Source organism: Onychostoma macrolepis, chromosome 10, assembly GCF_012432095.1.
Source record: "Onychostoma macrolepis isolate SWU-2019 chromosome 10, ASM1243209v1, whole genome shotgun sequence".
Taxonomy (NCBI): Eukaryota; Metazoa; Chordata; class Actinopteri; order Cypriniformes; family Cyprinidae; genus Onychostoma; species Onychostoma macrolepis.
The window spans coordinates 8,223,533-8,240,373 of record NC_081164.1 but is presented as its reverse complement, the minus strand read 5'-3'; the positions used below and the strand labels follow the sequence as shown (position 1 = coordinate 8,240,373).

General features: G+C 38.2%; 1 protein-coding gene across 1 annotated transcript in view; it reads right to left on the bottom strand.

Moving 5' to 3' along the window:
• Positions 1-7,830: 7,830 nt before the first annotated feature.
• The window catches only part of uvrag (UV radiation resistance associated gene), a 111,826-nt gene continuing 102,815 nt past the window's right edge, over positions 7,831-16,841 (bottom strand). Inside the window, exon 15 of the mRNA XM_058788881.1 lies at positions 7,831-10,958. Within this exon, the coding sequence (XP_058644864.1) occupies positions 10,235-10,958 (724 nt within the window). The 3' untranslated portion in view covers positions 7,831-10,234. The remainder of the gene's footprint in view (positions 10,959-16,841) is intronic.

Sequence of the window (16,841 nt, the reverse complement as noted above, 5' to 3'; positions counted from 1 at the left end):
ATCATATTTTGGATGTCAAGCGGTCAAGTATAGAGAGGACATGAAATGATGGGGAAAATAGGACCTGCAGGAAAATCACTTACCTGCATTGTGTAAGACAGCTCACTGGCAAAAATGAACTTTTTTTTTTATAGAAAATTTAGGCATTTTTACCCACAAGAAGTACTATTCATATGTCTGTCAAAAAAACAGCTAAATGAATTTAAATCAAACATCTAAAATCAAAAATAACTTCACACAACACTTGAGACAAATAGGCCTGTACTGTAGGTATCTGACCACACTAAAAGTCAGTCTACATTAAATCATTCAAAAGACATGAAACTGGTACTGCTACTGTATACAAGAAATAAAGTTGTCTGTAATAATGCCCATTTATACAGTTTAATAGTCGTACCAAAATATTTGACCTCAGAATGATATAAGTAGTGCTCAGGTAGTGCTGTCAAATGATTAATCGCATCTAAAATAAAAGTTTTTGTTTCAGTGGGGAGAGAACACAGCCTGATGGAGGAGGAGCTCCAGTGCTGATGGTGCGGGTGCTGAATGAGAGTTGTCCCAGCCTCACTATTGTAGCTGCTGCCTGTCTGTCAGGAAGCTGGTGATCCACTGACAGATGGAGGTGGGTACAGAGAGCTGCGTCAGTTTATTCTGAAGAGTATCCGGGATGATGGTGTTGAAAGCGGAGCTGAAGTCCACAAACAGGATCCTTGCATAAGTCCCTGGTTTGTCCAGATGTTAGAGGATGTAGTGCAATCCCATGTTGACTGCATCATCCACAGACCTGTTTGCTCTGTAAGCAAACTGCAGGGGGTCCAGCAAGGGTCCAGTAATGTCCTTCAGGTGGGCCAACACAAGCCTCTCAAATGACTTCATCACACAGACGTTAAAGAAACAGGTCTGTAGTCATTAAGTCCTGTGATTTATGGTTTCTTGGGTCCAGGGATGATGGTGGAGCGTTTGAAGCAGGAGGGGACTTCACACAGCTCCAGTGATCTGTTGAAGATCAATGTGAAGATGGATGATAGCTGGACAGTACAGGCTTTGAGGCAGGCTGGAGAGACACCGTCTGGGCCTTTGGCTTTCCTTATTAGTGTGTCCCAAATTATATTATGATGAAATGAGTATCCCAAAGGTATCTGGATGGTTTACCATTTCCAGTGAAAATCTGGAGTGTAGTTCCATGAACAGTCAAATGGCAATTGCCCACAACACGTTGTGCGTTGGATGAGGTTTTGATTAGAACTACAAACACACCTAAAAAAAAAAAAACCTCCATGGCGGGTATGCAAGAGCGACAGACAAGTAGAAAAAGGGGTTTGAGTGATCAATAATCAATATCTAACCTGATGAAAAAATATTTATTTAACATTATCTGTGTTATATTTCATCTGTAACAACATTGTGAATTTTTAAAAAGATACATTTGGTGATAAACTTTTAAATGTATCATTATGCAAACACACGAGAAGAGTTCTCGGCATAACAGACACGTGACTGACTGGCAGATCAACATGCCTCTTCATTTTTCTCCAGTCCTGTAGGAAATTAAATGAATTGAAATGTAGATGATGTTAACTGTGACAAGATGATTGGCAAGCCAGTTTAAATGGTGACAGGACACTCAAAACTAAGCAACAGAGCAGTCCATTAAAGACATAATTATGACAAAGTAGTATGTTCCACAGATTGCATACTATTTTGCTACACACTCAAAAGTATGTACTTTTTCTTCACAAAAAGAGTACATATTTTTAGGGCATAGTATAAGTAGGCCAATTAGGATGCAGGAATTGTTTTTTAAACTTGCGTTGCTTTTTTAAGCTCCAAAACAGTATAGCAGATGTTAAAACACATCACATTAAGTTGCATGTTGAAGAATGCTCAAATCTCAGACAGTCAACAGTGAAATCTGACAAGTCTACAGGTCACTATAGTGTCTGCAGAAACCCTAAACCCAAACCTATATAGACTAAAAATAAAATCTATAGTGACTATATACGATTTCATTTGATGAAAGCATTTAAAAAGTATATTTTTAAACAAGTTGGGACATTTTGTAAAATGCAATAAAATCAAGAATCTGTGATTTGTTAATTCTCTTTAACTTTTATTTAATTGACAAAAGTACAAAGATATGATTTCCAAAGTGTTCATTGACCAACGTAAATATATTTTGTAAATACGAACAAATTTTGTTTTTGATGGCTATAACACATCACAAAAAAGTTGGGACAGAGGCAAAATAAAAGTGAAAAGGTTATAGAATATCAACGTTAAACTGTTCTGAAACAGTTCACAGTAAGCAGGTGAATTGGTAATAGGTCAAGGTATCATGTTTGGGTATAAAAGGAGCATTTCAGTCTTTGAAAGCAAAGCTGGATCATGGCTCATCACTTTGTGCCAAATTTCACGAGAAAAGTGTCAAACAAATAATTTAAAAAATCACATTTCACAATGCAAAATTGCAAAGAATTTAGGTCTTTCATCAAGTACCATACATAATATTGTGAAAAGATTCAGGGAATCCAGAGAAATCACAGAACATGTAGGACGAGGCAGGAAACCTCAGTTGAATGTGCTTGACTTTTGAGCACTCAGATGGCATTGCATAAGAAACCCTCATACTGTGGTGTTAAATATAGCCACATGGGCTCAGGAGTACTTCAGAAAACCACTGTAATTTACCACAGTCTACTGCTGCATCAAGAAATGCAACTTGAATCTCTGTTACTCAAGGACAGTGGTTCTCAAAGCCGGGGTGGTGGGGGCATCAGAAGAAAAAGAAAAGAAATAAAACGGTAAACAGCAAAGGGACGTAATTTTGAATGGGAGATGGATCGTGTGTGAAAGGGAAGAGAAAAGCCATAGATGAAGTCGCACAGACCCAGGCAGGTGCTGGTCATTCAAAAGCTAAATGCAGAAAATATGATAAGGCATATCTTGCTCTCGGCTTCACTCACCGTATCTACACCGGACGCTACAGTTGTCATGTCGCGCCGCAACAGTCTACTTTGGACACGACAAAGCGACCATTGCAAATCATTTTAACTTTGTGTCAGTGTGTCAAGGCATCGGTTTAATGTCGAGGATTTGTCGTGTCGCGCCGCATCCAGTGTAAACCACGTAACTCATTATAATGGGTTCTACTGTATTTTGCCGCTCATGTCCGGTGTAGATACGGTGTTAATTTCGTTGGTGAGGAGGAAAGGCCTGTGTGTGTCCTATGCCTTAGCGGACAGCATGAAACCCACCAAAAAAATAATAAATAAAAATGAAAAAATTACAGAGAGAATAATAATAATAATAATAACAGTTATTCTCTGTATGGTATTCTTCAATGTTTCAAGTGTTGCAGGTGTTTTTTCCGCTGTAGATTTTTAAATGAAAAAAGCATTAATTTTTCATAATGTTTATTGAAATTATTTGGTGCTCTGAGGTGGGATGGGGATTCGGGAAGAGGGGTGGTGCCAGATTTTTTAAAAGGTTTAACGCTTTAAACCTTTTAAAAAATCTGGTGCGACCAAAAAAGTTTGAGAACCGCTGCTCTAGGAAAAAGCTATACATCAATTCTATGCAGCGATGCTGCCGGGTTCTCTGTGCCAGAGCAAATCTCAGACAGTGAAAATGTGTGCTGTACTCAGATGAGTCCACACTTCAACTTGTTTCCGGTAAAAAATGAATTTCGAGTTCTCCGTCCCAAAGACCAAAGGGACCATCCAGACTTTCATTAGCGACATAAACAAAAGCAAACGTCTGTCATGGTATGGGGGTGCAGCAGAGCAAACAGCATGGGTGACTGGCATATGTGCGAAGGTACCATTGACATGGAGGCATATATTGGGATTGTACAGAGACATATACTGTCATCAAGATGATGTCTTTCATGGGAAGTCCATGGTTATTATATCAAGACAATGCCAGCTCTCATTCTGCATGTGCTACAACAGCGTGGTTTCTTAGACTTAGAGGGAATGTGTTAGACTGGCCTGCCTGCAGTCTAGATCTGTGTCCTATTGAAAATGTATGACCAGTCATGAAAAGGAGAATCAGACAACGATGATCACAGACTGCGGAAATCTTGTTTCAAGCGAGACTGGACAAAAATTTTGCTTGCAAAACTTTAACAAAGTATCCTCAATTCCCAAACAATGAAACATTGTAATTAAAAGGAAGGTTGATGTGACAGTGTTAAACATGCCTCTTTCCCAACGTTTTTGGAGTGTGTTGCAGCCATCAAAATCAAAATTTGTTCATATGTACAAAACACATTTACGTTGGTCAGTGAAAACTTTGGAAATCTTTGTACTTTTGTCAATTAAATAAAAGTTAAAGAGAATGAACAAATCAGAGATTCTTGATTTTATTGCATTTTACAAAACGTCCCAACTTTTCTGGAATTGGGGTTGTAGGACAAATTGAATGAATCTGTCTAATCTAAGTTTTAAATTTGCATTTAAATGTACTAAATCACTGGAATTTGCGCAGCAGTGTATCAGACCTACAGTATCCCTAATTCAGAAAGACTGACCTTCAGCCAGCTGGCTGTAAATGTTAACACCCCTGTGCTAAGTGATGTTGGATTTGTTTAGGCTGTCTGCTGAGCTGCAGTCATTTTGTATCACACAAGAGCATTCTCACCTATAACAGCCCCCCATGGCTAGAGGAGAAAGGAGAGAAGCACTGAAATAAGAACACAACAGGAGAAAAGAGATGACAGATGGAGCGTCAGTCACAAATAATGCAGGAAACAGACAAAGAAACATCCACACATAGTCTAAGATAACATACATCCAAATTTCAAACACAAAGGCATATGCTGCAAACATGATCCTCCTTTGCCGTTATGAGAGGGATTACAGTGATTTTGTTACCTATTGTTAAACAAAGGTTAATCTTTTGTAACTTAGGGAGTTTTCCATGTTGTCCACTCTTACGTCTGGTGTCAGTTACGTCATCGGCACCTGCTAGAGGTAATTATAGAAAACCGCACAGTGCAAAAGTCTTAATTTAACACAAAATGTGAATTCGAGCTAGTTGGGGTGTAGTGAGGTGATGTCAGTCTCAGGCCATTGTGTCCAAAGCTCTGGTTTCCAGCAGAGGTCACAGAGCAGCGGTCACGGTCACATGACTGTTATTCTTTTTGGAGTTTACGTGCCCCAAATCGGTCCAATTTAAATACTGATATCGATCCAATAGTATCTGTTCCACTCAAATGCATTTCAAGAGGCTAAACACGAGACTGCAGAGAGACGGGGAGAACAAGCAAAGTTCACTCTCATTACGGCTTTTGAATAAAAACATGATGTGATTTTAAGCAATGAGGCTTAACTGAGCAACACATCCAGAATGCCAAGAACTTTCGAGAAGTGATTTGTTCTGTTGGGAGCCGTGACGGCGGTGACAGCTGATTGGATGGCAAGATGGATTGGCCTTAAATAAGACTCGGAGACTTTGAGGGACTTCGATACTGAGTCAGATATAATAATAGATTGCAGCATGCAGATGTGGAGTCATAAAACTAGCAGCTGCATCATGGATTAGAAAAATGTGGCTTAAAAGTGTTTTTTAAGAATCATAATCCATTGCCGCTATAATTTCTCTGACTTTGTGTTCTTGGTTATTTCGACCAATATCACGAGCCACGCTATAAATTGTCTTGTAAAGTGAAAAGCTGTGTTTGTAAGAAACAAATCCATCATTAAGGTTCTAATAATGCTTCCTCCACTGGAAAAGTCCAACTCCTGTTGTCCTCTCACACCAAAATATTTGTTTTCACTTGTAAACCATGTTTGATCTGTGCATATTTCTCTCCCGATTCAGATGAGACCACTTTTCACTGAAGAAAGCAATATTATGTATAGAGAACTTGTATTTTAGCCAGAACCAATGGTTTGAAGTTAAAAACATCTTAATGATAGATTTGTTTACTACAGCTGGAGTTGTTTAAATTACTTGTAGATTATTGTGATATTTTAATCAGCTGTTTGGACTATCTTTCCGACGGCACCCATTCACTGCAGAGGATCCATTGATGAGGAAGTGATGTAATGCCATATTTCTCTAAATCTCAGGCCATCCTCAGTGTGGCCTGAGGATGAGTAAATTTTCAGCATATTTTCATTTTTAGGTGAACTATTCCTTTAATCTACATCAAAACACATTTTAGACCAACAGTATCTGTTCAAAGGTGGTCTCAAACCATCCTAACAGAGCTAAACAATCTAATCTTCTAGCATGCATTGAAAAAAAAAAAAAGTGAAAATAAAAAACCTTTCTCCAAAAAGCAAAATATAAAAGATAAAATAATAAAATGTATACGAATATTATTAAATAATGAAATACATTTAGTAGTGGCATATTTTATTATTATAATTTTTTAAAACTACTTTTTAGACTTCACACCAAGTGTCATATAAAACCATATACATTACAATGTTAATGAAAATGATTTATTGCCTTGAATTTATTGGCTGAATGTTGCAGTTGGCGAACGAGCAAATTCAAATCAGCTAAACCAAGTAGCCTTGCTGAGAGAACTCTATTTTTTTTCAACAGTTCCCTTTTCACACCACACACACGTCATGTAGAGTCTGCAGGGTTATTGTTCAGTTGTAATCCAAATATAAGCTTTTACAGTATCGCGCACAGGCTGAGCATGCAGTGTGATCTCTGAGGCCACTGGGTGCTGGACTCTTTTGTGAGGTGCTGCTGAGGAGGAGCAGAAAAACAGACTCACAAACTGACTGGACTGATTGAACTCCAGATTGAGCAGAATTAACATGCAGCAGATCTAGAACGAATTCAAGATAGAGTTGCATTGTGTTAATATGGCATTAACTAGGTATTTTCAAAGCAAATTTGTTGCAACACATGCTTCTGAATGTTGCATTGTTTAGTCTTCAGATTTTGTGTGAAAAAGTTCAGAAACATTTTAGTAGAGGGACCAGTTCTCGCTATGAACTAGCTGCTTCTTAGCATGCTTATTATTAACATATTGGCTGTTTATTAGTATGTGTAACCTGTGTAATTAGTATGTGTGTAAGCACATAACCTGCATGACCAAATTCTGCATCTCTAATCCTACCGATAATACCTAAACTTAAAAACTACATAATAAGCCGATTAGGAGTTTATTGAGGCAAAAGTCACAGTTAATGGTTTGTTTGTTTGTGTGAGAATTGGACCTTAAAAAAAAAAAACAATAAGAGTCAAACCAGAGTCAAACCAGACCCTGTCAGTTTCAGCTGCGCCAGATCAGTGACACTGTTATAACAGCATGAAATGTTCAAGAAGTTTTCTAATGCAATCTCCCCATCCCATAATAATACATCAGACGCATTCACACATTCCAGCAATTGTGTTGCCATAGCAGTGCCGTCACCTGCTTCTCTGCTGTGTCTAAGATGGGGTGACGTGATTTTCCAGCTAAGCCAACTGCTGGATCTGTGTTCAATCCCAGAATTCCTCACACCTGCAGTGGATTAGCTGTCCAGAAAGACAGTAACGGCTCTCAGAGACTGAAAGAGTCTTCACTCCACAGCTCCTCTGTCTTCGGAGACAGAACGTTGTTTATCTGTGGTTATGAGGCGTCTCCGGCAGAGCGATTTGTTTAAGTGGCAGCACTCTGTGAGAACAACAGTACCAAACAATTATATCTGTCACAGAATTACACATAATATATCATTTATAGCGGAAAAGCAGAATGGAAAATTTTGACAGCTCTATACATTCTAATTAATTACTTGATATAGAATTTATAGGGCTCTCAAAATATCAATATTAACTATTAAAACACAAGACAAGATTAAAAGACAACCAAAATGCTCATTTATATCATTAAACTGTGGTCTTTAATAATAAAACACCCTTCATACAAAAGTATATGTACAGTCTCACAGCAATTTATGGAAATGCATTTCTTTGTATTTGTCTTAAATATAACATGTATCAACAGTTATTCAAGGAAAATCAACAATAGACAGGAAATCAAACAAGAGTTTCAGGCCAGGATGAAATGATGTAGAAGACAACCATTACTAGTCCTTCCTGACAACACTGTGGTCTTTTCTTAAGACTGATTAATACATTCATGATGTGATTCTTATGGAAGAGGATCCGACTCTTGTGTATGCCTGGAATAAAAGTTTCCAAAATATAAGTGCTGAATACTGCTTGGGAAAAAAGCACATACAGTACAAATGGCTTCTGAAAGTGGATGAATATTGTTGTTAGATGACATTACATTAAAGAGCAGTGCCATAACGAAGAAAAAAAAGAACTGCAGTGAATGCAGAGGAACGGCCATCCTGTTCCTCTTCAACAGTATGCAGTGCACATCATTTGCGTTTTGGTTTTTCTGATATCTGAATAACTGTACACAGTGGGAAAGTTCATTGACATTAAAGGACCTTCAAGAAAAAAGTTCATTTAGGAATAAAGACCAAGCAACCCTGAAGATTTTGCTTAAACCTTCCCAAGCCTGTTGTTCACACTGGAAGTGACTGATATTGCACGTTTTCACATTTGTATAAAATTTCATTTTGTATACTGCAAGTTACTTTAGATGATCTTAGTGTATTGGTAGAATTCATTTGAATTTCAATGTAAATTCATTGCAATCAAATGATGATCAATTAAATAAAATAATACTTTATACAAATGGGAAAAATAGAGCTGGAGTGGCTGTACAGCACTCAAAAACTCAAAAAAAATAGAGAACTGGGTGCAAAAAATAGAATCGGGCAATCAACAATATGAAGTAATGAACCCTTCAAGTGTAGACAGCTTTGTTGCATATAATAGGAGCTATTGAGTTTTGTTATGTGGTGACGTGCCGCTCGCATCCAGTGTTGACACAGCATCAAACTGTGAAGCACAGCTGTCAGGGGTTATAATTCTGGGTGAATAAATCAGAGAGAATACAAGTTCTCGCAATGGTCAGGCTTGAAAGTAAAAGGGGTTTGCGCAATGTGCGCGTATGTTTTTCATCTTCTGGAAGCAGGACTCGGGTGTGCAGCATAAGAAAGGGTGTCATTGGTACACGGACATTCCTCATCCTTTCTGCCCACCCTGACCACCAGCCGTTCTTCCTGGGACAGAGCCTGGTATATATCGGGCTTTGCTCTCAGGTTGGTCCGGGCACACCAGAGCTCCCGCTGTAATACTGAGTGGCATTTAAAGGACTAGTTCACCCAGAAATGAAAATTGTGTAATTTCTCATCATTGTGTCGTTCCAAAAATGTGTCTCTTTCTTTCCTCTGGAAAACAAAGAAGAAAAGTGGCGTTTAAAAAAAAAAAAATTGTCTCTGTTTTTTTGTTTTTTTTTGTCCATACAATGAAAGTCAGGAATAATAGTAATAATAATAATAATAAAAAGCAGCTTAAAAAACATTTTAAGTTATTTTATTTATTGATTTTTTAATGAAAAAAATCTGTTAGTTGTTTTAAGCCACATCATTCACATGGTTGTTTTTATCAAACCCATTCAACATTAATAAATAATTTAAATAGTAATAACATTTGAACTTTTACTATTAATCACTGTATATACTAAATTTTTATTTAAATATATTTTTTTATAAATTATACAAATTAAACTAATAATCCAAACTAATTTAATAATACAAGGGACATGTAAAATTTTAAAATGTAATAATTATTATTATTAATTTACTTTATAGAACAAAAGTAAAATTATAAAACTAATATTTATGGCTGTGATGATTTCTTTGCTTTCAAATATCAAATGAATCAAACAAATGGTGCTTTTCACTGAAAGTTGCATCCTCAAAACATCATTGGATGGATCCTTTTATTGTATGGACCAAACCAGTTCTTCTAAATATCTTCTTTCGTTTTCCACAGAAGAATTAAAGTCGACACGAGGGAGAGTAAATAACAACACAATTTTCATTTTTAGGTGAAATATCCCATTACAACTGCACATTCATACACTCAGAAAGACGTCCAGCAAGCATTTCAACCAAACATTCTCTTTATTTCACTTTAAAGGATTATAGAAATGCTTTGAGAAGTGCAAATTGGTCAATATTCCAGATTTTTCCTAATAATATTAATAATTATAACAATATTAATTATAATATATATTTCTTTATGTAATGTCTATACTTGTTGCAGTCAGGGTGAAATATTACGCAGGCTCAGCCTCATGTCACTGACCAACTTGGACACCAGTCACCCTCCGACCTGTTTCTCCAGGCCCATATCCCAGTCATTTTTCGGAGTTCTTCCGAGGCCGTCGGAAGCTTGACATGTTTTCTAGTGCATAGATGCGCCGCGAAACCTCTTCGATCCCAGCGGCGTCGAATTCTCCCAAAACCTGTTCATCGCACTCGACCGCAACCGCATGCTCCACGGGGATACACGGGTATTCGTCCAGTCTGGCGCCGCCTCCCAATCCCAGCCCTAATCCCAGTCCCAATCCCAGCCCTGTGGCTTCAGTGCCCATAATTTCCTCAGCCTGCTCCACGGAGCAGCACAGTCCGGCTGCGCCCGCAACACCCAAACCTATACCCTCGCTGGGCATGGCCGAGCCGTTCATGGCTCCTGGGTGCTGAGGGACGGAGTCAGACGGTAATGTACTGGCTATGTCCGTAGGTATTTCCAGAGGCTTCTCCGTATGTGCCTCGGACACAGTCTCTCCAACCTCATGTGTATCCACAGTCTTACCTACTTCAATGCTCATTATCTCTGTGGACGGCGCAGATGGGACTTCTGGGGTCATCATGGGATCAGGTTGAGTCATGGCCATGTTGTAACTAGGCGGAGGGGTTTGGTATTTGTGTTTATCCGCATCTGAGCCAGTCCGCTTCCGGACGTCCTGTTCAGGGGAGCTGGAGAGGGTCGGAAAGCCCACTTCGGATGCGGTGGAAACGCTGAGATGAGACTTTAGAGGGACGGGGACGGGGATGGACATGGAGATATGGTGCCTGTCACTGAAAGAGAAAAACAAAAACAGAGGCACGTGGTTATGATTTTCAATCACCTCGCTTCAGAATCAGGAAAGCAAGAAGTCGAGGGATGGGAAAGAAATTCGAGTGTGAAGATGCTGATGTCAGTGGAGCTCTTTGTTGCTGATGGATCATCTCATAATTCATTTACACACAACGAGAGCCTGGGAGAGCTCAGCCAGAGTCTCTGATCCTCAACCTCACACACGCACTCAAACAAATACACTCGCACCCCCCTAAAACTCACACAGCTGTTGGACTACATACATCATCTGAAATATGACGTCTAGAAAGTAAAACAATTGTATAGGATTCGTCATCCTTCACCAGGAGCTTTCACGGAAAGCTGAAACAAGCTGCAAACTTAAAGTACCACCGTGCAAAAACAGTCAGGTTATCTTACATTAAGAAAAAACACAAAACACAGGAAGTCAAACTCAAATGTCAAAAATCACATTTTCCACTGATAAGAAATGTTTCCTGAGCAAATCAGCATATTAGAATCATTTCTGAAGGGTCATGTGACACTGAAAACTGGAGTAATGATGCTGAAAATTGAGCTTTGCATCACACCAATGAATTACATTTGAAAAAATATTAAGATAGAAAGCACATATTTTAAATTGTAATAATATTTCACAATATTAATGTTTTTACTGAAATTTTGAACAAATACATGCAGGTAAGTATAAGTATCTTTTATAACATTTTTTTTTTTTTAAATTAAAAACAAATTGTAATTAAAAATTCACTATTCACAGTATTTTTTTATCCATGCATGATAAATTACTATTAACTCCTAACACTTACATAAAATATACAGAATACCGTATCCCATAATGCAGTGTATATTACTTGACTTTCTATTTCCATGTGAGAAACAAACTGGAATGGATGTAAGCCACAATTTTAGAGCAACAAAATCTGTTTTTACTCATTATTTGATTGGACTGCAAAACGCCAACAATATATTTTTTCAGTAAAATTGGATTTAAAATGTTAAAAAAACTACTTTATCTTTGAGACGAGAAACATGTGAAATATTGTAATGAGGTATTGTGTCAACAATATAGCATACTACTGTCTCAAATGTTTATGGTTGTGTAGTGTTAGTTTTTTAAATTTAATTTATTGTTTTTTTTTTTAATAGTAAATGGCATACAGAGTATACAATGTAAGCTATGGTCCATATGTTATTGTGCCTTCAACACTCTCAGTGAGGATTTCCACTCCAAATCGTACAGTACGTGTGGTAGAGAGATATGCGGTTTAATTCCTGTGTGTCTGGACAGGCTGCATTGCTACATAGCAGCTTTAATGCTGTCCGACCGCAGTGATGAATTTCATTACCAAGAATAAGCAAAGAAACATGCTCCCAAATTCCTCATCAGTTCACTGAAAACAAACATCTAATGGTTGGCCATAGCGTGGCGTGTACTGTATATTCGATTTCCCAAATGATTCTTCTTGCACTCAGACCGTTCGGCGTGTAATTAGATCCAGTTTTCAGATGTGAAATTGGGAGAGACGTTCCAAATGAAATGTTACTGTGAGCAAAACCATTGCATTTCAAAACAGCAGTCAGATGTATCTGCAAAGCATTAGGGTGGCGTTCAAAATCGTTTCGTCTATGGTTGACTAAAGACAACCTCTGATTGTAGAAATGAGACTACCATCTCTCAGACTAATATCCTTTATTGTACTGTATGATTACGGATTTAAAAACTAGTTCTTTTAAAATGTGCTATCAGCCCTATAACAGTCTAAAGCCACATACACCAACTTATGCATGTCTTATGTAGATATGTAAAACATATGGGCTCCATCTAGCCAAGTGTTTAGACGTCATACCCCTAGCAGGGGAAAATAAAGCATTTTTTGTTTGGAACAGGAGGCTATTTGTTACACTGTGCTTCCCCTTATAAATGAGTTCCTCTAAACATGTGTCAAACCGCAACCCTTAATCAAGAGCAAGGGGCCGGTGTGTGCTGGTAGATGGCGCAGGGCTCAAGCGCGCCTGTGCGACAGAGTCGGGAAAGAAGAAGAGGGGGCTATTTGCGCTCAAGCATGCCAGACTGATCTCCCAGAACCGTCATAATATTTTTCATGCAGCACATTTTCTCTGTTGGACTTAAACTTGGCTTTTAATATGGGCCAATTAGGCTGTCCCCACCCCTCCCTCCAAGAGCACAGCTTTGGCAGGGAGAGGGAATGTATCTCGGGACGTCCTGTGTGGGGATGGGTGATGGTGGTCCGGGAGCGAACCGGAGGGGCTGCGGAAGAATAACGGCGGCAGAGGTGTGTATTCTTGTGAAACGGACTCTGGAACAAGAAACAGACTCAAACTACCCAGGAGGAATTCGGGAAACCACAAATTCTCCACGGTTGAGCGAAAAGCAAAAATAAATGCAGGAAGACGGTAAAGATAGTTTGAATAATGTTTGCTTAAGACCTTACACCTCTCCTACAGACATGGATATACTTAAATATATTAACAGCCCTGAAAATATGTTTGCATAACAGCATACCAACAAATACATGCAGACATATATATTTTTAATCATTAAATATAAATATAATAATAAATAGAAAACAATTAAATTAAAAATTATTAATAATGATAAAAATATATTATTATAGAATAATATATAATTGTCAATTATTATACTTGGCAATTATGTAATTAAAGTATAATAATACTATTTACAATTACTATAACTGACAATTAAGTACAATAATATAATTGTTTCCCGAGTTTGAATCCAGACTCGAGGACATTTTTTAAATTCCACCCCCTTTCTCTCTCCCACTTTGCTTCCTGTCAGTTCTGATCTGCCCTGTCATGAAGGCAAAAATGCGAAAATAAATCTTAAAAAATTTGTCATTTCAATTAACAGAATTGACATTTTGCAAGTTTTTGCAAAATAACCATTTATGCTGCAAGTGAGCTGAGCATGCGTTCCCTAGTTCGTTTGAGGATATGACTAGGAAAATGAAATATGACATTTTCCGTTGTTGTTTTTGGATCCAAGAAACTGAGAGAAGCATCTTTTTCATATTATCGAAGGGCTGGCCTGCATTCGCAAAAATGCCTGTGTGCTAATTTACCTATTGACATAAAAATGCATTGTTTATGGGGATGACAAATTGTTTCCTGTATTCCCGTTCTGGATATGCACCAGTAATAATACTTCAAAGCCTCACACTGTTTACGTCCCACTGACAACCTTCATAAAAATGTACAATGATAGGAATGATCACACATGTGGGACTGTTTCCGGCACTTAAGGGTAAGTGGCAAATAAGGTTAAAGTCGTCATTGTAACCAGGGTTTTGTAATAAGAATGTTTTTTGGCGGAATGACTACATCAGGAATAAAGGAACATTGGAGGAACACTGATGGAATTTTGGAGGAACGTTCCACCAGATGTGAGTACAAACACCTATCAGTATGTTATCCACAGAGACAGCTTCATCCCACTGTGCAAATCCATCCGGACAGTTCCAAGAGTCCCTCGCTCTGATTCAATACATATAAAAAATATATTTCAGCATGTACTTTGTATATAATTTATGCAGCATTTGGGACACCTGTGTTTCTCTGTGTTTACAGGTTTTTAAGAAACCAACCAAGAATGGCTTACTTATAGTTGTTTTTGCACATTAAACTGGCATAAGAGACAGTACTTTAACATCGAAAGAAGCTTTATTTCTAAGTGTACCCAGGATTAAGGGATTACTATATGGGTGGACATCCAAAAACATTGTTTGTTATTAATCACGCCTTCCTTCAAGCTATTTGACAGCCATTTATATACTGGATTAGCAAAAGCATGTTGTGAAGATGTATAATAAAATAGTTGCCTGATGAATCATGTTTCCAAAGAGATGGAAAAGAATCCACCTGAATCTTTCCAAATATGGTGCCAAGTTACAGAACTTACTTTAGAAGGGTGGAGCTTGGGAACTTGTGCCAGAGCCATAGGCTAAATTTGGTGGGCGGGTTTAGATTTAAACAAAACCAATGAAAAAACAAGAAATGGTGAAATAAAAGATATAAAGATGAAGATTTATGGTTTGTTAGTGTTGCGCTTTCACCAGGGTTCCAAGGGATTCTTTAGAACTTCCAACCCCTCCCTAGAGTTTCCATCCCGGGGTGTTGAGTCTCATCAGTTCCTTCACTTCCACGTCTTTACCCGCTCTCAAGAGCTCCACAGTGGGACTGCAGGACCTCTAAAACGCTGCCATAAATAAGAGAATGTTTCGGTTTGAACTCGGCAGGACACATCATTAACACAGCGGCACCATGTCTTGCACCCCCTGTCTGCCTTTCACTATCTTCACTCTCTGTTTCTTCTTAGACTCCATCCACTGCTCTAAACTGTGACTTTTTCTCTCATCATTTTGCTCTTCTTCCACATTTGGCGTCTCAGACTGTTCCTGCTCCAACTGGACTGACGTGCAGAGGAAACCGCCAGAATGCATGAGAATGATTATGGCTCCAGATGAAGGCAGCACAGAATGAATCTAACTGCCAATCAGTGTTTGAATGGGAAAAAGCAACAGGATGGTGAAAGGCTCAGAGATGTGAGATAAGCAGAGTGAGTTTGTTCGACAGGACTCTGCCATGTTAACATTTTAATCACAACACCTATTGAAAGCTTAACAGATTTGAAACGCCTGTCATTTACAAAGTTCTACAGTACATTTTTTCCTCAAATTCAGCGCACAACACACCATCTCCACAGGTTCTGCATGGGCTTTGTAACAAACTAAACCAAGATTCTAAGGGACAGAAGTACAGTTTGCTCAACGTGTTGTACTGTTGTTTTCTATCCGAGTTGTGTTTGGGATATTCCTGCTTTATTTTTCAGATTTCTAACCATTGTGGCTTGGAAGGTGGTGTAAATGAAAGCAAATCAGTATTGTTAACATTAGACATACCGAACTTTATGTCAACCAAAACTGTATAATTTACTGTTTTAAATTCTCTCTGCTAAACAAGCTCTGGAATTGTTGGAAGTTTGAGTAATCGATGCATTTTATTTTATTTTGATCATTAACTCAAAATTTGTTTTACAGAGTTTTCTAGTTTGAAAAATCGAGTCCAACTTGAAGTGGAGTTTAACTACATTTTTCCAAATATGAAGTTGGAAATTCCAACTTTCCGATTTGAGAAGGCAGCATTGAGGTCCAAGATAACATCTTATAAGGCCAGTAGGCTAAATGTTTGAAAACCAGATTTGAACCTTGTTTTGTTCTCTCACAACCCAATTTACTTATAGTACAATCAAAATAAAAATGCCAAAAATGGTTGGTAGTCTCTGTGATAACCAATAATGATGTAATGGAAATTATGACTTGGCAACTCAATTTGTGTATTCCTGAAACAATTCTAAAAAACTTGGAACCAGGTAGTTTTCCCATGAAAAAAGTTCTTTACTTTATCGTCCAGTCAGTAAATCGAGCTGAAACACATGCTGAGTCCAGCGGTCTGAGCCAACGGTTTTGCTAAACGATCAAACATTAATAACCCCTGTTCAGAAATTTGGTTGTAAGACATGCAAAACTCCTGAACACCCAAAGCAGATGGTGAAACTGTGTGTGTTCAGACCCTGTCAAGATCAAACTATTTCATTAAACTGTTCTCGAAAACTCCACCATCTCCCTTTCCTATATAAATGTCCATTGGGATTAAAGAAGGGCGGCAAAATAAATCTCCATATTTTCTTGACATGTGCTCCTCTGAATCTGCAGAATGACAGCACAAGTTCCCATGGTACACCTGTGCAGTGTTCCCACTTCTTCGTGTGCTTTCTCTGTTATTCCCGTCCCTTCTTCTCCCCTCTAAGGAACTCCTGCAGCTGC